General features: G+C 39.1%; 1 protein-coding gene and 1 pseudogene across 1 annotated transcript; both read left to right on the forward strand.

Annotated features, from left to right (window-relative positions):
- Positions 1–22,981, forward strand: part of LOC119536993 — a 299,931-nt pseudogene that overhangs the window by 97,587 nt on the left and 179,363 nt on the right.
- Positions 5,072–6,028, forward strand: LOC119537610 (olfactory receptor 6). The gene has a single exon (XM_037840145.1). The coding sequence runs from the start codon at positions 5,072–5,074 to the stop codon at positions 6,026–6,028; it is 957 nt and encodes a 318-aa protein (XP_037696073.1).

Here is a 22,981-nt window from a genome sequence, read left to right on the forward strand (position 1 = left end):
GTAACTGTGTGACCAAATAAACCCCCTTTTATAAAAGCCAGTCCATCTCTGGTGTTTTGCATTCTGCAGCATTAGCAAACTAGAACACCCTCTTATATGTAACGTGACAAATAATAGCTATCTTATCAGGTTATTGTGAGAAATAAGTGAGATAAAGTATGGAAAGAAGCTAGCACAAATTCTGTCATATGATACATGTCAGGTAAATGATACATATCATTATTAGACAGACTATAAGGGCTTGGAGGTAGAAAGGCAGAGGTGAGGAGTGAAGATGAAGACGAAGTAGGAAAACTGCATGAACATTGAGCAGGGACAATGTGTGGGACAGCATTTTCATGTATCCCTCATTCATGTTCCCAGAGTGGCGGAATTTAAGCAGAGATTTGGGTAATTCCCAAAATCAGGAGTCCTATAAATCTATTTGAAGCTTCAGTAATAAAATAATAATAAAATATCAATCTTAAAAAGCAAGAGAGCGTAGACTAGTATTAGAGAACATGTAACTTGGACTCATCTCTTTTTTCCGTATGTGGTCAGTATGATAAGAAATATTCAATCAGATGTCATAGGACTTGGTCGATGTGTTAGAAATGGAGCTAATTACTACAAGGTTGTAAGAGAAAATGTGAAGTAAGAGAACCAGTCACATATAACCGCTTTCTCCTGCCTTGTCTATGTTTCTTTTCTCCACACTACAAATTCTTTCTAATAAAATGCAAATCATTTTCTTCTCTTCACTCTGACCTTTGCATTTGCTAGCTTCTGTCATTAATATGCTTCCCCTGCCTAACCCAACAATAGTTCATATCAGTAAAAATGACACCTCCTTGATGAAGAGTTTCCGGGACCCCAGAAACAATTCATCTCTACTCTGGGTTTCCATGCTACTCAGTCTTCTAAAGTAATGCATATTACATTATATTCTGATTTTCTCTTCCCTTGTCTATCTCCTTTACTAGACAACGTCTGTTTGTCTTGGTGGTATTAGTGCTTGCAAATTCTTGGTTGACTTAAAGAGGAAAGAGCTGGAGTAAGGAGAGGGGTCAGGGAGCAGGAAACTAAATCTAACATTTTTAAGATGGAAAAGACATGCATATTACCAGAGAGGTAGCAGAATAGAAGGTAAGTGGTGGAAAGGAAGGAAAGAGAGGGGTTAATGGATAGCATAGTGTTCTGAAGCAGACAAAACAAGATATGACCAGTAAAGAATGAGAGGATTATTTTAAAGAAGAGAGATAATGATGGACCACCTTTAAAAATTGTAGCTAACATCTTAGATAAAAAGAAGCTGTAAGAAGAATTCTTAAAACATAAACAAGATCAGATCACTCATCTGCTGAAAACCTTCCGAAGATGCCCCAGTCCTCTCAGGGTAAAAGCCAAAATGGTTACAGCTTCATATAGGATAACTCACCAGTTACTTCTCTGACTTCATTTTCTGCTCCTCTCTCCTCCTCTTATTCTGTTCTTACTCTTCCAGCCTCTTTGCTGTTCCTCACACTGTGCTAAGATCTTAGGGTCTTTGAACTAGTTGATCCCTTTGTCTGGAAAGCTCTTCTGCCAGCTAGGCCCATGACTAACGCCTTCACGTTCTTCAAGATTCTGCTCATGACTCTGATCCAGACCATCCTATTTAAAATATGAACCTACCACCAACCCTCTGCACTCCTGATTTTCCTTACCTGCTCCATTTATTTTCTCCATAGGGCTTATCAATTCCCACATTTATGTCTTTATAGTATTTATTGTTTGTTACCTGTCTCCCTCCCCTAGGATGTAACTCTTAAGATCAGGACTTTTTGCCTGTTTTTGTCTGTTTCGTTCACTGAGGTATTCCAAGCATCTTGGACAGTGCTAGTCACATAATCGGTGCTCAATAAATATTTGTGCAAAGAATGAATTTAACATACAGAAAGAGATGGGATAACTGATAGTATGAGTTTCCTGAGAAACAGGATCTAGAGCTGACGGAGGGAGTAAGAAGTAAGGAAGGATTGAGAAAAGATGGTCAGTGGGGACAAGGGATATTGATGATTTGGTAGTGGGAAGATGGACTTATTCCTGTATATTACCTTATTTGTCTGCTGGGAATTGGGGGTGGAGTGGGGTAGCAATTGGAGATCAGAGACAGGAGTTTTGAGGAGAAGTGGAGAGCGAATTGGCTGACAGCACGTTGCAGGATAACTAGTCAGTAGAGTTTCATGGCCATAAATTTATGAGGGCATGATTCTTGTTTTGTTAATTAGATTTTTTTTTTTGTATTTTTACAAACAAACGCTCCCTGTTCTTCCCTCCCCGATCTCTTTTCCCCAGTAACCTCTAATCTGCTTTATATCTCTGTGAATTTTCTATTTTTAGTCATCTCTTATAAGTAACATCATACAATATTTTTCCTTATATGTCTTTCTTATTTCACTCAGCATAATGTTTTCACGGTACTTCCATGTTGCAATATGTTGCATAACTTCATTTTTTCATATGGCCAAATAATATATTGTGTATATGTACCACATTTTGTCTAGCCATCCATTTTTAATAGACACTAGATTGTTTCCACCTTTTGGCTATTGTGAATAATGCTTCAATAAACAGGGTTGCAAGCATCTGTTTGCAACCCTGTTTTCAGCCTCTTTGGGATTTACACCTAGAGGTGAAATTTCTGGATCAATGGTAATTCCATATTTAACTTTTTGAGGAACTGCCATATTGCTTTCCACAGTGGCTGCACCATTTTACATTCCCACAAACAATGCACTAGAGTTCCAATTTCTTCACATCCTCTCCAACAATTGTTACTCCCCCCAACCCTTTTTTTAAAAATAATATCCATCCTTATGGTGAGGTGGTATCTCCCTGTGGTATTAATTTGTGTTTTCTTCATGGCTAATGATGTTGAGAATTTTTTCATGTGTTTATTAGCCATTTTTATATCTTTCTTGGAGAAATGTTTATTCAATTGGGTTGTTTGTCTTTTTGTTGTTGATTGTAAAATTCCTTGTATATTCTGGATATTTAACCTTTATCTGATATATCATTTGAAACTACTTTCTCTTGTCCCATAGTTTTTTTTTACTTTCTTGATGATTTCCTTTGATGCACAAAAATCATTAATTTTGATGAAATCAAATTGATCTATTTTTTCTTTTGTTGCTCAAGATTGTGGTAGCATATTTAAGAAACCATTGCCGAATCCCAGGTCATGAAGATTTCCCCCTGTTGTCTTCTAAGAATTTTGTAGTTTTTGCCCTTTTATTTAGATCCTTGATCCATTTTTGTATATGGTATGAGGTGGGGTCTCTCTTCATTCTTCTACATGTGAATATCCAGTTTTCCCAGTACCATTTTTTGAAAAGACTATTACTTTCCCACTGCATGTATTTAGCACCTTAGTCAAAATCAATTGGCCATAGATATGTGGGTCTACTTCTAGACTTTCAATTCTGTTCCACTGGTCTGTTTTTCTATTTTTGTGTGCGAACAACACTGTTTGATTACTGTCAATTTGTAATAAAATTTGAAATTGGGAAATCTGAGTCTCCAACCCTGTTCTTCTTTAACAATTGTTTTGGCTATTCAGGGCCCCTTGCAGTTCCATATAAATTTAAGGATTGTTTTTTCCATTTCTGGAAAAAAGGACTGCTGAAATTTTAATAGGGATTGCACTGAATTTGTATATTGCTTTGGGTAATATTGCCATATTAACAATTATCTCTACCAATCCCCAAACATAGGATGTCCTGCCATTTATTTAGATCTCCTTTAATTTCTTTCAGCAGTGCTTTGTAATTTCAGTAGGTCTTTTGTATCCTTAGTTAAATTTATTCCTAGATATTTTATTCATTTAAATGCTATTGTAAATGGAATTGTTTTCTTAATCTCCTCCTCAGATTGCTCCTAGTGTATAGGAGCACAATTGTTTTTATGTATGTTGATCTTGTGCCCTGACACTTTGCTGAATTCATTTCTTAGCTCTAATTGTTTTGATGTGTATTCCTTGGATTTTCTATATGTAAGATCACTTCTTCTGCAAATAGTGATAGTTTTATTTCTTCCTTTCCAATTTGTACTATAGTTAACAGTAATATTTTAATATTCTTTCATTAGTTGTAACAAATATAACACACCAATGCAAAGTACCAACAATAGATAGGGTATATGGGAACATTGTGTTTTTACATGACTTTTATGTAAACTTACGTCTCTAATTTTAGAAAAAAAACACAGTAATTTAAAAAAATTATGCTACTGAAAGAAACCAGACACAAAATATTGCATATTATATGACTCCATTTGTATAAAATGTAAATATAGATAAATCTATAGAGACAGAATTAGATTAGTGATTGTGTAGGGCTGGGGAAAGAGAGAGAAATTGAGAGGTGACTGCTAAGGGATATGGGGTTTTCTTTTTGGAGTAATGAAAATGATCTAAAATTGACTGTGGTAATGAATGCACAACTCTGTGATTGTACTAAAAGCCATTGATTGTACATTTTGGATGGATTGTATGGTATGTGAATATATCACAATAAAACTGCTTAAAAATAAAAATATCTGAAAGAACAGAGGAATAGGGCACACTCAGAGTTTTACCTGACCAGCAGAATTTTTTCCAGTTGATATCCTGCTTTCTTTTCTCCAGATTTCCCTACTTTCCCACTCTGCTTCCTGGACCATCCTTGGACACTAATTGAAACCACCGTGGCCTTCTGCCTTACAGCTGCTTCTGAAGTTCTGGGATATGCTGATAAGGAAAGCATTTACTCCACTACTGCCTAAAGATCTATTTCTGACCCAGATAGGACAGCCTGAGTCCTGAACCTGACCTTATGATTCTGCTTTGAGATCCTTAGCTCTGCATCTGTGGCAGATTGTTTTCAGGTCCTGTTCTGCCTCCTGATTTTCTGGAGAGGATCTCATGGCCATTCATGACTCCCAGATCTTGGTAGTAGGGTTAAGTTTAATGGTAAAGTGCCTGTAGCCTGAGAGGCCCTTCCTTCCGAGTTGGATCTTACTGTTCACATTGGCATTATTATTATTAAAACTGTTGTCTTTTGGTTTCCTAACCATGTGGAAAGTAAACATCACCAATATTAGTGAGTTCATCCTGGTGGGCTTCCCAGCTGCCCCTTGGCTGCAGTTTCTGCTCTTCTTTCTCTTCCTCATCACCTACTTATTTGTGCTGTTGGAGAATCTGGTCATCATCTTTACCATATGGGTCACTGCTTCCCTGCATAAGCCCATGTATTATTTTCTGGGCACCATGTCCTTTCTGGAGGCCTGGTATATATCTGTCACAGTACCCAAGATGCTTGCTGGATTACTCCTTCATCCCAATGTCATCTCCTTCCTGGGCTGCATGACCCAGCTCTATTTCTTCATGTCACTTGCCTGTACTGAGTGCGTGCTTTTGGCTGCCATGGCCTATGACCGTTACGTGGCCATATGCTGGCCTCTTCGCTATCCAGTCATGATGAACACAAGGTTTTGTGTTCAGCTGACCATCGGTTCCTGGGTGAGTGGCTTCACCATCTCCATGGCAAAGGTATACTTCATCTCCCAAGTTGCCTTCTGTGGTAGCAATATCTTGAACCATTTTTTCTGTGATGTGTCCCCCATCCTCAAACTGGCCTGCTTGGACTTCTCTGTGGCTGAGATGGTAGACTTTCTGCTGGCTATTGTCATCCTTGTGTTTCCTCTTTCAGCCACTGTTCTCTCCTATGTCTTCATTGTCTCTACCATCCTCCACATACCTTCATCCAGTGGACAGCGGAAGGCCTTCTCCACCTGTGCCTCTCATATTACCGTGGTGGTCATCTTCTACACGGCTGTGATCTTCATGTACGTCCGACCTCGGGCCATTGCCTCACTGAACTCCAACAAATTGATTTCAGCCATCTATTCAGTCTTTACCCCCATGCTCAATCCTATCATCTACTGCCTGAGGAACAAGGAGGTCAAGCATGCCATCAGAAAGACCATGGCAAGTGGCCGAGCCCTTTTCTTGAGAGATTCTCTTTGCTAAAGAGACTCAGACATTACTTTTCCTTTCACCATTACTGACTTAACCTCAAAAAACAACTCTATTAGGGTAAATTATGCAATTATAAACATACCTATTTAGTGGAAGGATTTATGGACATGGGGCCAGAGATCAAAGAAAATTCCCTTTTTGTCAGACTTTAATCAAGTAATTCCTTTTATAAGGCAGAGAGTGAACTAGTCAAAACTCTAAGAGACATAATTACTAAAAGAGTTTTAAAATAACTCTTAAAATAAAAAAAAATCAGTTATTATCCAGTGGTTTTTAGAGTTCAATTGGTGAGGTTTTTCCATTGTGGTTTTGTTTTGCTTTGTGTTCCCCTTAGGAGGGGTACACAGACACAGGTTCTGCTGTAGTCAAGGTTTCCAGGTACCACCACTTCCTTGTTTCCAAGTGGTGACAGGGCTGGTCCTTTTATGATCAAATGACCTTGATACCTTGTTTCAGTTACTTTTTAAAGTTTAGGAAAGTGAAAGGCAAATGTCCTTCAGTCTCTGCTAGAAACACAATAGAGTAGAAAGCATGCATAACTTCTCATGGGCAGAGAGTAAGATTCTATATGGAGACATGTAAGATTTCATGCTTCAGTTCTTTTCCTTTGTAGAAACTTCGACATGTAATTTTTTAATTGAAATAGCCAGAGGCAAGAACATAGGAAAACTAGTGGCAGTTGGTTAAGCCCACCCCTTTTTAGATAAAGGAAGCACTGGCATTGACGAGGGGCCAGGTACTTTGGTTTAGGTGGCTCTTGGCCTGAATATGCAGGATTTTCCCAGGCCACCCAGAACATTCCCTGTCTCATCTGTTTTTTCTTTTGATTTTGGAAAGGTGGATTCAATACCCTAAGGAGTATTATAAACTTTCACTTGGCTATTATGAAATGAGAGATAAGAAATGGATTCTCTCTGGCCCAGAAACAAAATTGGATGAATGAAATAATGAAATATGGTCTCTCTCTAGAGTTTAAGGATGACAGACATATTGGAGGCCACATTTCATAAGTTTTAATTGGGCTATTGAATTATGCAACAACGTATTGACTGTGCTTTTATTTTATTTACCTTGTAACTCCATGGCTTTCCCTTTTTGTATTGTTTATATAAAATATCAAATGAGATTGTTTTATTTTAGTTTTATATAGTGTTGGGAATTGAATCATATCCCCCACAAAAGGCATGCTCAGGTCCCAACTGCTGGTCCTGTGGGTATGAACCTGTTTGTAAATAGGACCTTTGAGGATGTTATTAGTTAAGGTGGGCCCAGACTGAATGAGGGTGGGTCTGAATCCAATATGGCTGAGTCTTTATAAGCAAGGAAAATTGGACACAGAGAGAAGCCTTAGGGAGCAGCTGGAAGTTGAAAGTTAATGGAACATGGAAGGGAAGGGAGAAGAAGCTGCCTTGTACACTGCTATGTGACAGAAAAGCCAAGGAATCCCAGGACTGCCAACATGCCAGAAGATACATATCCCTGGAGGAAGCAAGCTTCTTGCCTCTGAAACTGTGAACCAATAAATCCTTGTCCTTAAGCTAACCAATCCATTGTATGTTATTTGTATGTTATTTGTCTAGGAAACAAAACTATATAGATTAAGATGGTTTACAAAGTTGGTGCTTTCCAATCTGTATAAACCTGTTAGATCCTCCTGGCCTTCACTAATTTTAACCTAAACATTATATTCCTAAAGATATGTACCATTTTCCTTTACTCAAAATAAAGGAAGTCATCATGGTCCTCTCGGGGTTCTAAAAATAATATAAGGTGCTTTATCTTGAGTCATTTAATTTCCTGTCCCAATGCTGGGATTTTCTAGGCTTTGGTATAAGATGGTAGTGCTCTGCTTTTTAAATTTCTGCATGAAATTTTTTATTACTTGCTAATGAACAATTAGTGCTATTTTTGAAATCTTATAAGATTATTTTTTATTCTTAAAATGCTTTTCAATTTCAGTTAAATTTCCCTGTAATCACTAATATTGTAAGGTGAACTATCATCTCTATTTATAACCTGATATTCCTTTTCTGGTCTAGATTATCTGTTTTTTCTATCAAAGAAAAATGGAGTTTAATACACTTTAATTACTCATCCATCCATACATTGGGGACTGGTGGTTTGATGGGCTGAGCCCTCTATCACGGGACTTGCCCTTGCAAAGACTGTTACTGCAAAGGAGAGGCTAGGCCTGCTTATGACTGTGCCTAAGCATCTCCTCCTGAATGCCTCTTTGTTGCTCAGATGTGGCCCTCTCTCTCTAGCTAGGCCAACTTTGCAGGTGAAATCACTGCCCTCCCTGCTACGTGGGATCCAACACCCAGGGATATAAATCCCCCTGGCAATGTGGAATATGACTCCTGGGGAGGAATCTAGACCTGTCATCATGGGATGGAGAACATCTTCTTGACCAAAAGGGGGATGGGAAATGAAATGAAATAAGTTTCAGTGGCTGAGAGATTCCAAAAAACAGCTGAGAGGTCACTCTGGTGGGCACTCTTAACGCACTTAGCCTTTTTAGGTTCTAATGACTTGGAATAGCTAGCAGTAAATACCTGAAACTATCAAATTGCAACCCAGGACCCTTGAATCTTGAAGACAATTGTATAACAATGTAGCTTATGAGGGGTGACAGTGTGATTGGGAAAGCCATGTGGATCACATTCCCCTTTGTCCAGTGTATAGGATGGATGAGTAGAAAAACAGGGGCAAAAAGGCACCCAGTGTTGTTTTTTACTTTATTTGTTCTTTTTCACTTTAATTTTTATTCTTTATTACTTTGGTGTGTGTGGTAATGAAAAGGTTCAAAAATTGATTTTGGTGATGGACACGCAATGTATGATGTTAACTGTGAACAACTGATGGTATGCTTTGTATGACTGCATGGTATATGAATATATCTCAGTAAAATTTAATTATAAAAAATACATAATATTTGAAGAACTAGGAAATTAGCCAATGTGCTAACCACAGTATGTGAAATCCAAGTAAGTAGGGGTTGCATTGTAAACGTGTTAAAGTTCAACAAGCTCATCCAAGCACCAATGTTGCCTCTGAAGAAAATATTAAACAGTTACACACCTTGAAATAGAAGTCATTCCGATTAGTTTAAGTCAGTTGTGGAGAAAGCCAGTTGGAAAATTAGCCTCAAAAGCAAGTGAGAAATTAATGCTGTTAGAGTAAAAATTGAAATGGAAGAAATTGGCCAGATTTTTAGAAGATTGTATAAACATGGTCATATTGGAAAAGTTTTGTTTTTTACTTGAGTCTTGTGCTTTCAAAAGCAAAATGCCCTTTAAATGTTCTTAAAGTATCTTATGAATATTTTAAAAATATATTAAGGGATAGATTAACCAGATTGCTCCAGGAATGGCACAATCTGGTTAATCTAGTTAATCAGAACACCTTTTTGCTCCAACCCTTGTTGTTGAAATTCTTACTAGTATGCAGAAATTTATCAAGCCAGGTGCTTCATGATGATGGGGAACATGATAAGACCAGCACATTCCATGCCCATAGGCACATTGCCACACTTCTTTTGCTTTGAAATGAGATCTTTGAATAGAAGCAATGTTATGTGGAATAATATGACAGTGTATAAGTAATTCTTTAAGTCCACAGATGATAATTTTGGCAGAAACATCACATGCAGGGATGAAATCTGTATTCAAAGTTAGTGTCTACTTCAGTGAGAATAAGGAGCTTTCCCTTCCATGATGAAAGCAGTCTAACGTAACCAATAATTATAGGTGGTTGGATGATCAACCCCTTGGAATTGTGCCACATGGAGAACTCAGTGTTGGTCTCTGCTGCTTGCAATTTTGGCACTAGCTTTAGTCAGGTCAGTTTTGGTGAGTAGAAGTCCATATTGCTGAACCCATGCATAAACCCCATTGTTGCCTCCTTGGTGATTTTGTATATCAGCCCATGGGGGAATGACAGGAATGGCTAGGGAAAGAGGCTGACTGGTATCCGCAGAATGGGTTATCTTATCCATTTGATTATTAAAATATTCTTCTGCTGGGGTCACTCTTCAGTAAGCGTTCACACAGGACACAAATATTTTCACATTCTTTTTCATTCATGGAGACTATCCATTTACTTAGTCCCCAAACTTCTTTGTCTGTAATTTTCCAATAACATTCCTTCCAAATTCCTTTACATCTACCCAAATAATTGACTACTGCTCATAGTATAGTGTATAAACTCATACTTTAGACCATTTCTCCTCTAAGGCAAAATGAACAATGAGGTGTTGTTCAAAGTTGTACCCACTGATGCATCACCATAATCCTTCTGAGATGTCCAAGATAGGGGTTGTAGATTTGCAGTTGACCACTTTTGGATAGTGGCTGCATATTGTGCAGAACCGTCTGTAGACCAGGCCCAAGTTTTCTCTTCTTCAATCAACTGGTGATAGAGAACTCCTGAAGGAGTCCATATGTGCAGACTGGAGAGAGGTGGGAATGTAGCAGGAGTAGAGGTCATGGGCATTTGGACCAGTTTCTCATGTAACTTTTGTGCCATCAGGGCCTGCTTGAGCCTAATGTTGTGTATATCATTTCCATTTGATGATGGAATACTGATGTTTATGTTCAACCCTATAGGTTGGTGGGTCACCACAGTTTGTGGTGAACATCCATGTCACATGGCAGTTTGGTGATCATGATTAAGTGTTCAGTGTCTATAAAGGCCCAGTAGCAAGTCAAAAGCTGTTTCCCTAAAAAGAACGGTTATCTGCAGAGGATCACAGGGCTTTTGGAAAATCATAAGGGTCTGTGTTGCAAGTCATCCATAGTGGCCTGCCAAAGGCAACAAATAGCATCTCTATCTGCCACTGACACTTCAAACACCCCAGTCTTTTGAATCATGTGGCCTAAGTGACAGAGCAACTTGGACAGCAGCCTGGACCTATTGCAGAGCCTTTCCTGCAATTAGCAGCTTTTTGGATCCATTTGGTAAATGGGCTGGAGAAAGAAACCCAAATGATGAATATGTGGCCTCCCAGATCCTAAAAGTCTCACTTAATATTGTGCTTCTTTTTTGGTTGTAGGAGAATCCTGATTCAACAACTTATATGGGATATCACAACATTTTTCACACTATTAGACCCCCAGAAATTTCACTTAAAAAGAAAGCAGCTGAAATTTTGTAAGATTTATTTCCCACCATCTAACATGCAAATGTCTTACTAATATGTCTAGAAGAGTTGTTACTTGTTGCTAAGAAAGTTCAATAATAAGCAATATAATGGACCATTATGATGTCTTGTAAAAGGGAAAAGCAATCAAGGTCTTTGTGGCATAAATTATGACAAAAGATTGGATAGTTGTTATAATTTCTAGGTACCTGAGACTATCACTGGCCTTGCTAGCTAAAAACAAACTGGTGGTCTTCACTAACAGCTATGGAGAAAAAAATCATTTTTTCAGATAAATAACTGCATACCAGGTACCAGAGGATGTGTTAACTCACTTGAGCAATGAAACCACACTGGAACAGCAGCTGCAATTGTAGTTACAAGCTGTTTAAATTTCTGAAAGTCCACTGTCATTCTCTAAGATCCATGATTTTTCTGCACAGGCCAAGTAGGTGAGTTTAATGGGGATATGGTGATTATATCACTCTACACTTTCAAGTCATTAATGATGTCACTAATCTCTGCAGTCCTTCCAGGAATGTGGTATTATTTTTGGTTTACCATTTTCCTAGGTAGAGGCAGTTTTAATGGTCTCTTTGCCTTTAGTGGCCTCCTCTTGGCTTTTCCTACCATAATAACCTCCACTTCACAGGTCAGGTAACTGAGTGGAGATGTTGCCAGTTGCTGAGAATATCTATTCCATTTATGCATTTGGAAACTGTAAAAATAACTCTAGGGTGGGTTTGAGTACCACTGAGACAGACTTGAGCTAAAACTCCATTGATCACTTAATCTCCATAAGCCCCTACTCTCACTGGTGCATTTTGGGTCTCCAGAAATTACTGTTAGTTTAGAGCCAGTGTCTAGTAATCCTCAAAAAGTCTGATTATTTCCCTTTTCTCAATGCACAGTCACTCTGGTAAATGGGCCTGGATCTTTTTGGGTGAAAGATTAACAGTATACTTGCATGGCATAAATTTCCCTTTCTTAAGTGGACGCTGCCTCCCCTTCATTCAAGGGTTTCTGCATATGTAACATATGTAAACTGGATCAAGTCTGGAAATTGATTGAGGGGCCATGACTCTCTGTTTTGTTGATTCAATTAGAATTCTGCTGACTTGACCTAGAACTCTTCTGCTTATGTAAATCAAGTAAGATTTGGGTAGAGATATAGTATGATCATCTAGCTTTGCCATAGGTCTCTTTGAGTCAGATTATTCTGATGACTACTTTGAGTATGCTGTCCATTATGATAACCTTGCTCACCTTATCTTTGGAGATTAAATGTTATCACTTTGCCCATGCCATCCCAGGATCCCATTATACACATTGTGTTAGGGATCTTAGTTCAGTGTAACAGTTCTCGTTGTAATTTCTGACATACAGAGAAGAGTGACCTCAGAACTCTTCAAGGATCCTGGGGTTTTCCTCACAAATTTATTTCTCAGTCTTAGTGAAAGGTATGTCCTCTGGACCTTCTGAAGGTGGCTGGCATGTCTCACAGGAAAAATATGCCTTAACTTTCCACTCTTCCTAAGTCCCTTCATACTGTAGATGTGCCCCCACCCACAAAAAAAATCTAGCTTTGTTCCTTGGTACAGCTTAAAGTGATACACACCTTATGGGCTGAAGAGGAAAAGGAGGTTTATTTACACCAGTGGGAAGGCAGGAGAAGCTTCTCAAATCTGCCTTTCCATAGTGATTTTTCATTTGGCCTTTATACACAAAGAAAAATAATCATCTTGGGTAAAATCACAGTTGTTCCTTGTTTCAGTTATTTACTACTTCCTTTAGAATTTGTATTCTCTGTGATACCTGGGGCATGGTGCCTCCAAGTCTTGGGCTATAGATGAAGCTCATTCATATCTGGGTGCAGACTTTATATTTACATATTGCTCCTCTGTGAGACTAAAAGCTCAAATTCACAGCTTGCTTACAGTTTAAGGTTACATTTAAAAGGCTACCACCACAATTTCTCCCTTAAAACAATATCTTTTTCCAATCTTCAGATTTGGCCATTGTTCATACTGGCTACTTCCTACTGACGTAGTTAGGTGGCTGTCTTGTAAAATTTCTGACTCATAACTTGCAGACATTGTTGATTTACTTCAGGGAAGAATGCATCACCCTTGGCAGGAGATCTGGAAGATAAAAAGTGTTTCATACATGTTTGAGTTACATTCAAGTACATGGAGAGAATAGGCATTTAACTAGATCAAGAATAGATATAATGAGCAGGAGGATTACAAGCATGGTTTGAAGAAGAGTTGATAACCGTGGCCCTATGCCTGAAGGTAACCAACTGAATAGATCAGAGAAATTAAAATTATCAACTGGAGTAGTCATAGCTTGAATTTGATCATTTACGTGATCTAGGAGAGAAGAGATGTTACCAGATTGGTCAGGAATAGAGGTACAACATTCTGTTTTGACTATAGCACAAGTTCCTCTTTTGAAGTGTTGAGGATATCTAGGGCCATTCTATTTTGTAGTACCTTTGCACATTAAAGCCATTTCTGCATTTACTAGAGTTATACTATGATTACTGTGATAGTTGCCATTTAATGCATGGTTAAGAAAAGTGTTTAATGCATCTACCTTGGCAATTACATCTTCAACTCCTATAGATGGGACAAAAATTGCAGCTACCTGATCATAACAATGGAAAAGAGAGTGAGTCCAGTGAACTTTTAAACAAGGTAAATTATGCCATATGAATGGCTCAAGGTAACCATAGAGTGCATCATCCTATCCATTCAGGTGGGAGCCAGGGACATAAATTAGACCTGCAGATACATTGTGTTCTGTTAGGGGTGACCCAGTATATTTCAGGTCTCAGATTCCAGTCAGTTCCATACCAATCACTAGTTAATAAAGTAATGTTTTATTTACAATTTTCAGGGAGTAACAGTCCATTTTGCATAGCAGAGAATGATTTTTCTGTTCCTAACAAAGTGGAGCTTTCTGGCTCAGTCTCTTATATCCCAGGATAAGCCAAAATATTCCATCCCAGAGTTGAACATGTCCATTCTTTATTCTTTCAGTAAAATTTTCTCCCTTTCTATGTCCCTGGTGGGAATAATGTCCTGCAGCTTCATTGATGGTCTTGTCAGAAAACACAAAACAATGTCCTAGTTGGGTTAAGTTTACTGGCCAGTGCTAGGATCAGCTCTGGTGATGGTACTGGAGTTCAACACACTTGGTTGTCTCCACTGTCACTTATTTATGACTTGAGAGCCATCTAGTCTGTCACTCTAAGGGGGATATCCACCACTGCAAGTCAGAGACACTAGAGATAGGCAGCTGGCCACAAATCCAGCAGTTAAACTGGTTCATAGTTGTGGCATATGAATGTGTCTCTTGCAGCGAGAGATTACTTTCTCGGATTATTATGAAAGAACACATTAAAGTCATGGAAGAACAGAAAACAAGGAACATCATAACCAGTCGGACAAGGAAGATTTCTTCTTAAACAAGTATTTTAGACCATCCAGAGGTTCACAAGTTACACTGATGTTATGGACCACCAAGGGGGCCCACTGTCACTACAGCTTTCTGGCTAACAGGAGGGGTGTGTCTGCCCTGGAACAGTTATGGTTTGACTCTGGTGTGCTGAATCTAAGGCTTTATTCCCTGCAACTCAAGAGAAGAATATGTAACAAGTAATACCAAGGAAGACCCAACCCATTTAGAATTTAGGTGAGCCTGCTGGGGATGTTGGTCCTTGGAGGTACAGAGCCAGACCCAATCTCCGTTATGGTGTAATGGAGTATCAGCAGGGAATTTAAGGTGATTAGAGGCATAGTTATTAATTTCAGTCCAAGTGGCACCCAAAGATTTTACATATTGAATTTTGGCTAATTCTGAACTGAGATGCATGTTACCTGCATATTCAACCTTTAGACATTTCCAAATGTCACTTCATAAGACTCAAATATAGTCCGCTTCAAGGTGCTACTCTTATACTCAGGAGGGCAACAGGTAGAGCTTTATCCCATTTTGAATGAGTTTCCAAGCAGATTTTGGCCAGGCTGTCCTCTAAGGTTCAGTTCATGCATTCTGTGTTGCCTGTGGCCTGTGGCCTGTAGGCAGAATGTAGCCTCCAGTTGAGGCCTAAGAATCCTGAGACATCTTTAGCAATCTTTGCCACAAAAGCTGGTCCATGGTCACTTTGATAGAAAGTCCAAATCTAGGAATAATTTCTTTAAGTAAACATTTTTTACAACTTATTGTATCTTTTCAGTCCAGCAAGGAAAAGCTTCTACCCATCCAGTAAAAGTGTCCACAAATACTACCCAATACTTGAAATTTCCAGGGACTGTTGCCATTACTGTAAAATCTATTTGCCAGTTCTCTCTTCCAACTCAGCCTCTATATTGAACTCCTTTGGTTGAAAGAGGAAGTTTGGAGCAGGACTGAGGATTGACTCTGGCACAGGTTACACAATGATTTGTTACATTTTATGTTGTTCAGTATATGTTGGGACCTACTGAGAATTGATTAATCCATTGGAAGAGAGTCTCTCTTCCGTAATGAGTTATTTGATGAAAATAGGTTACAACAGGTTTTACCATGTTCTCAGGAACAAATAATTTATGACAGTCTTCCTAGTCTTCTCCCCTCCTAAGCCAGCCTTGGTTTGTTAATGTAGTAAATCCCCATTCCTTTGCCCTGGCTAAGTCTTTGTGTACTGGGGCTTTCCAAATCTCAAGAGTTCAGGATCCTGCTCACTTTGTGACAGTAGGGGGTGCTCTTGAATACGATCATGAACAATAGCAATAGTTCCTAGGGCAAGCCCTTGCTTTGCTGCTTCTCTCGCCATCTTTTCTGCCAGCCTGTTTCCCGTGGCCTCTTTATTATCTGTGGATTGATGTCCTTTGCAGTGGACAATGGCTAATTCTTTGGGATGCATTACTGTATCTAACAATTCTAAAATTAGATCTACATGTTTTTACGTCCTTGTTGGCTGTGGTTAACAGACCACACTCTTTCCAAATAGCCCCATGAGCATGCAAAACAGCAAAAGCATACCTCAAGTCTGTGTACACATGACTCTCCATCTGCTCTCAGTTGTTGGGCTCTTAGGATAGCAACTAGCTCCACCCTTTGTGCTGAAGTTCCTGGTGGAAGAGGCTTGGCCTCAAGTATTTCCCTGAGGGTGACTACTGAATATCCTGCCCTGTTTACCTTGGTCCATGTAACTGCTCCCATCAGTGAATATTTCTAGGTGTGGTTCTGCTATGGGCACATCTGTTAGCTCTGGTTTCCTTGAATAGACTGTCTAACAGCTGAACACAATCATGTTTTGGGCAAGTGCATTCAGACTCCTTTTTAATTTCTGGGAGAAGGGTGGCAGGATTGAGCTTATCTATAGTCTTTAGGATGACATTCATATTGTCCAGCAGTGGTACCTGATTTCAGTTCACCCTTCCCATTGTGAGCCATTGTCCCCCTTTTTGTTCTAATGCAGTAATGACATGGTGGTGGTGGTGGGGTTAAAACACAGGTTGGGAGCCTAAATTAAACTTTTCTGTTTCTTGTAACAGTTCACAAATGGCTGCCACTGCCCTCAGACAAGCATGCTGTCTTTGGGCCACAGTGTCAAGCTGTTTTTTTGTTTTTTTTTTTTAAAGCAATTTTACTGAAATATATTCATGTACCATATAGTCATCCAAAGTGTACAACAGTTGTTCACAGTATCATCATATACTTTGCATTCATCACTACAATCAATTTTTGAACATTTTCATTGCTCCAAAAAAGAAAAAGAAAAAGAACACCCGAAACATCCCATACTCTTCCTTCCCCCATAATATTTATTTACGTTTTGTCCCCATTTTTCTACTCCTCTGTCCATACACTGGATAAAAGGAGTGGGAGCCACAAGGTTTTCACAGTCACATGGTCACACAATATAAGCTATAAATTATACAGTCATCTTCAAGAATCAAGGATACTGGGTTGCAGTTTAACAGTTTTAGGTATTTCCTTTCAGCTATACGAATACACAAAAAACTAAAAAGGGATAGCTATATAATGCATAAGAGTAACCTTCAGAATGACCTCTTGACCCATTTGAAATCTCTTAGCCACTGAAACTATATTTTGATTCATTTCTCTTCCCTGTTTTGATCCAGAAGGCTTTCTCAATCCTACAGTGCCAGGTCCAGGCTCATCCCTGGGAGTCATGTCCTACATTGCCAGGGAGACCTGTACCTTTGGGAGTCATGTCCCACATTAGGGGAAGGGCAGCAAATCCACCTGCAGTTGCCTTAAAGAGACAGGCCACATCTGAGCAACAGGAGAATTTTTCTGGTGGTGACTCTTAGGCACAATTATAAGTTGGCTTAGCCTCTCCTTTGCAGTAACAAGCTTCATAAGGGCAAGCCCCAAGATTGAGGGCTCAGCCCACCAAACTGGTAGTACCCAATGCTTGTGAGAATATCAGGAATTCCCCAAGTGAGGAAGTTTAATGTTTCCACATTTTCCCCCAGTCCCTCAAGGGGTCTTTGCAAATTCTTTCCATTCTCTGCCCAATTACCCTGGGATATATCGGGGCTTCATACTAACCTGTACAAACCAACCAGATCTCACCCCCTATTCAAAGTTCCTTGCAATTATGGTGTTTGAGTAAACTAATCATACAAGTTAAATTATATAGCATGCTACAGAAATATAGATTTTGCACTAAATAAACATCTCATCCTTTGGTTTCACACAGAGGTTGAAATTTTAAAACACAGTCAATATCACCCTTTACCTTTTAGTCTGGTTTACCTTAGTCCTAACCAAGTTCATTTCATTCATACCTCTAATTGAAGTCTGATCTCTTTTTCAGCTTCTTTAACATTTGCTGTATGGGGTAATGCTGACACTCTCAGCTGCTAATCTGTGGCTCTGAGTCCCAGTCACCACACTGAAACCTGAAGCTCCAGGGACTGACCAGGTCACACGCAAACAGCTCAGCATCTTAGAATTTAGGAATAACCATTAAAACTCATGGATAGATGTGACTACTATAAGAGCTTACTATCTAGGAACCTTTACCATAAGCTTTCCTCTGATAACTTGTGCTCCCAGATTCACTTCTCCGAGTTTGTATATTATTGTTAATCCATATTAGTGAGGCATTATAATGTTTGTTTTCTCATTTTTGGCTTATTTCATTCAAGGTCCATTCACCCAGTTGCATACTTCACAACTTCATTCCTCCTTGCTGCCACTCAATATTCCATTGGATGTATACTCCACAGTTCACCATTCCATTTATCAGTTGATGTAAACTTAGTCTGCCTCCATCCATTGCAAATTGTGAATACTGCTGCCATAAACATCAGTGTGCAAATGTCCACTCATGTTCCTGCTCTTAGTTCCTCCAAGTATACAACAAATAATGGTTGTAGGACCATATGGCAACCCCATACTTAAGCTTCCTGTGGAACCACCACACTTGCCCTTCAGATGGGCTCTGCCATTCTACTTTCCCACCAACAGTGGATAGTTCATCCCTCTCCCCACATTTTCTCCAGCACTTATATCCCTCTGTTTATATTTTAAACAGTTTTAGAGACACAACATATAATCCATCCTAAATAAACAATTAATGATTTCCAGTATAATCACATAGTTATGTACTCCATATGAGGACATTTCCATTTCTTCTGCCAAGAAAGAGGAAAGGAGTGAAAAATTAAGAATTAGAAAATAAAAGATAGAAGAAAAAAAAAAAAAATAGAAAGGTCATACAACAACAACACCAGGAATCTCATACCACTCCCTTATATCCCCTTCTTATAGACATTTAGCCTTGATATATTGCCTTTATTACAATTAATGGAAACATATTACAGTGTTACTGTTAACTATAGACTCTAGTTTGCAGTAATTGTATTTTCCCCCATACCATCCAATTTTCAACACCTTGCAATGTGGACATTCATTTGTTCTCTTTCATGTAAAAACATTCTTATGTTAGTACATTTAATCACCATCATTGACCACTGTAGGTTTCACTAAGTTATACAGTCCCAGTTTTTATCTTCTGTCTTTCTTTCTGGTGTCATACATGCCCCTAGCCTCTTTCAACCATACTCACACTCATTTTTGTACAGAGTACTTACAATATTGTGCTACTGTCACCCAGTATTGTGCTTTCCATTTCTGGATCAATACAATCAATCCTCTTGACCTTATGTACTCCTTCAGCATCAGATGCCTGATCTCTACTCTATCTCCTGTAATCTGTGCTCCCAACTTTAACTCTCAAGTTTTGCTCCTTAATGTTAGTTCATGTTAGTGAGACCATACTGTATTTCTCCTTTTGTTTTCTGTCTGATTTCATTCAGTGTAATACCTATTGTCTACCATTTTGTCTTTTGGATTTTATATGTCATATCTTATTTTATGTTTATTTTCTCTCTCTCTCCCTTTATCCTTACTGATAGTCCTAATTTCTAAACACTTCTCCAAACCTCTGTCTCCTGTCTTTTCCTATCTGCCTGTAGTGCTCACTTAAGTAATTTTTGTAGAGCAAGTATCTTGTTCACAAACTGTCTTTGTCTGTTTGTCTGAAAATGTTTTAAACTCTCCCTCATTTTTTGAAGGACAGTTTTGCTGGATATAGATTCTTGGTTGGCAGTTTTTCTCTTTTAGTATATTAAATATATCATACCACTGCCTTCTCGCCTCCATGGTTTCTACTGAGAAATCCACACATAGTATTATAGAGCTTCCCTTGTATGTGATGGATCACTTTTCTCTTGTTGCTTTCAGGATTCTCTCTTTGCTTTGACATTTGATAATCTGATTATTAAGTGTCTTGGAGTTCGTCTATTCAGATCTGTTTTGTTTGGGGTGTGCTGCACTTTTTGGACCTGTAATTTTGTCTTTCATAAGAGATGGGAAATTTTCAATGATTATTACCTACACTATTGTTTCTGCCCCTTTTCCCTCCTCTTCTCCTCCTGGGATACCCATGACATGTATATTCATGTGCTTCATGTTGTCATTGAATTCCCTGAGATGGAACTCATGTTTTTCCATTCTTTTCCCTATCTGTTCTTTTGTGTCTAGGATTTCAGATGTCCTGTATTCTAGTTCCTGAATCCTTTCTCTCTCTTCAAATCTACTGCTGCATGTCTCCATTGTGTTTTCATCTCTTCTATTGTGCCTTTCATTCCCATAATTTCTGCTATTTGTATTTTCAAGCTTACCAATTCTTCTTTATGGTCACCCAGTGTCTTCTTTCTATCCTTCATCTCTTATGCCACATTGTCCTTTAGCTCATTGATTTGATTTATAAGATTTGTTTGAATATCTTTAATTAGTTGTTTCCACTCCTGTATCTCACTTGAAGTGTAAGTTTTTGCCTTTGACTGGGCCATGTCTTTGTTTTTCATAGTTTTTTGTTTTCTAGGCGCCTGGTTTCCTTGATTACCCCAATCAGATTTCCCCAGACTAGACGGGCCCAGTTTTCAAGAGGAGGGTGTAATCAATATTAAGTTTCCCTGAGGATGAAACCCAGAAGATTTTCAGACTTTCCTGTGAGGCCTCTAGCCTCTGTGCTTCTCCTATCCTGCCTAGCAGGTGGCCAAGAAGGTCAGCCTGCAGCTCCCCAGTGGTATAAAGAAGTGTGGTGCCTTTAATTCTCAGCAGACCCTTTTCCTGCCAGGGACCAAGGGTGAGCCAGAAGCTAAGCTTAAGCTATCTTGTTCTTTTTCCCAGGACCTGGGGTCTGAATTCTCTGAGGGAGGGCAGCCACTTGAGCGGGGCCCTGCCTCCCCATTTTTTAGGGAAGATACCCCTTTATCTCCTTCACTTGACTTCCTCCTTTGTCTCTCTAACTATCTTAACTCCACCCTTACCTGGGTCTGCTCTGACAGTTAAAAATGCCTGAGGCTTTCTCTAATGAGCTGCTTAGAATGAGAGAAAAATAAAATAAAAAAGAAAGAAGTCCTCTTTTCAGAGCCAGTCCCCAGCCCCCCAGTTTTGCCAGTTGAGAGCTGGAGTTGGTACCCAGTTCTTGGACCCGTTTTCTGGGGACACAGCCCTTTTCCAGTATTCTGAACTCAGCTGACTCCAAAAACCTCTGTTTTTATTTATTTATTATTATTTCTTTTTTCTGTCAGCACTGTGTTGTCTCTGCTGGAAGAAACCTCAAGTTTCCTTTCTTGCTTGCTTCAGGTTTATCTGTGCTTCTATCTTGAATTCAGCAGTCCAGATTTGTTAATTAAAACCACAGTTTGAGCTTGGTTGAGCTACCTTCCCTTCCTCCTAGTAGAGACTGCTTCTTTTTGCCACAGGGAAGTGTTTCAGCTCAGTCTGCCATGCCAGTGGGGGAGGGGCACCAACCTCTGCCATTTGGGAGGCTTTACTTATGGTTCTATGCTGTGGTCTCAGCCCTTTCACCCACTCCAGACTGGTGTACAATGTGTGTCCAGTCATAGATATCCCCCAAACGGTTGTTCCAGACTATTTACTAGTTGTTCCTGGCTATTTACTAGTTGCTCTAGAGGACTAACTAAATTCCACACCTCTCTATGCTGCCATCTTACCCTGCCTCTGTCAAGCAGTTTTGACAAATAAGCCACTGGTCGTATACTTCCTCCAAAATGCTGCACAAGCACCCCCAAGGCAATGTACCCTGCCTTTTGTGGACAAGCAGGTTGAATTCTTTTATGGGGTCAGGGAATCACAAGGCTGGAGCAGACATCAATTTGTCCTTTAAACTTTGAAAGGCAATTGTGCCTTCAGGTGTCCATTCTGAAGGATCTTTTCATTTCCCTTGAGGGTCAGATATAGAGGTTTGGCTATTAATCCAAAATTTGTTATCCACGGTCGACAGTAGCTGGCAATACCTAAGAACCCTCTGCTTCTGTTCTTTGGTGTGGCTACTCACTAGAGGGCTTCTTTCTACTAGATTACAGAGCCCTTTTTTTTCCCTTTAGAGAGCTCAAATCCTAGGTATTTGACATGGGTTTGCATAATCTGAGTCAGATACTTTATATCCTTTCTTGGCCAGCCTGTTCAGTATTGTTATGATATTAATGTCTGAGGCCTCTTGCAATTCAGCTAGCAATAAGGATGTTATCTACATATTAGAGATAAAGTCCCTTATACAGCTGTACTCTTTGAAGATCTCTGGACAAGTCTTGCCCAGAAAGAGTCGCAGCATTTTTAAAACTTTGTGGTAATACAGTCCAGCTATACTGCTATTTTTTTCCTGTGTCAGATTCTTCTCATTTGAATGCAAAGAGCTTTTGCGAGTCTTTATTTAGTGGGATGCTATAAAAGAGCACTTTTAAATTTAAAACCATAAAGCAAGTATATGCATCAGAAATATTGATGAGTAGAGTATATGGATTAGGTACTGTGCGTATATATCTTCTACTATTTGATTGATAGCTCCTAAATCTTGGACAAATTAATAATCTTGAGTTCATGGGTTTATTAACCTTTATTCTAAAACTATCTTAATTAGAAGCAAAAAATGCTCTTTCTGCTCCTTGCCTAAGTGGATATTACTTTAAATGTTGTAGAATAATGTCTGGTTGCAATCTTACTGTGACTTCCTGAACATCTTTGGCCTACCTGGAGGATATCTTCACAGCCATACCTCATTAGGATGTTGTTTCTTGCTTGGATATTTGTATACAGTCTGTTAGCCCTGCTCATAGAGCCAGAACTTGTAAATTCATTTCTCCAGGTGAGGGAGAGAAAGAGAGAGGCTTGCAAAGAAATTTGTAAGTCAATTGACCTTTTCCAATTAGATATTGCTGCAGCTTTGGGAAGTATCAGTCATTAAC

This window comes from Choloepus didactylus, chromosome 6 (genome assembly GCF_015220235.1).
Source record: "Choloepus didactylus isolate mChoDid1 chromosome 6, mChoDid1.pri, whole genome shotgun sequence".
Lineage (NCBI taxonomy): Eukaryota > Metazoa > Chordata > Mammalia > Pilosa > Megalonychidae > Choloepus > Choloepus didactylus.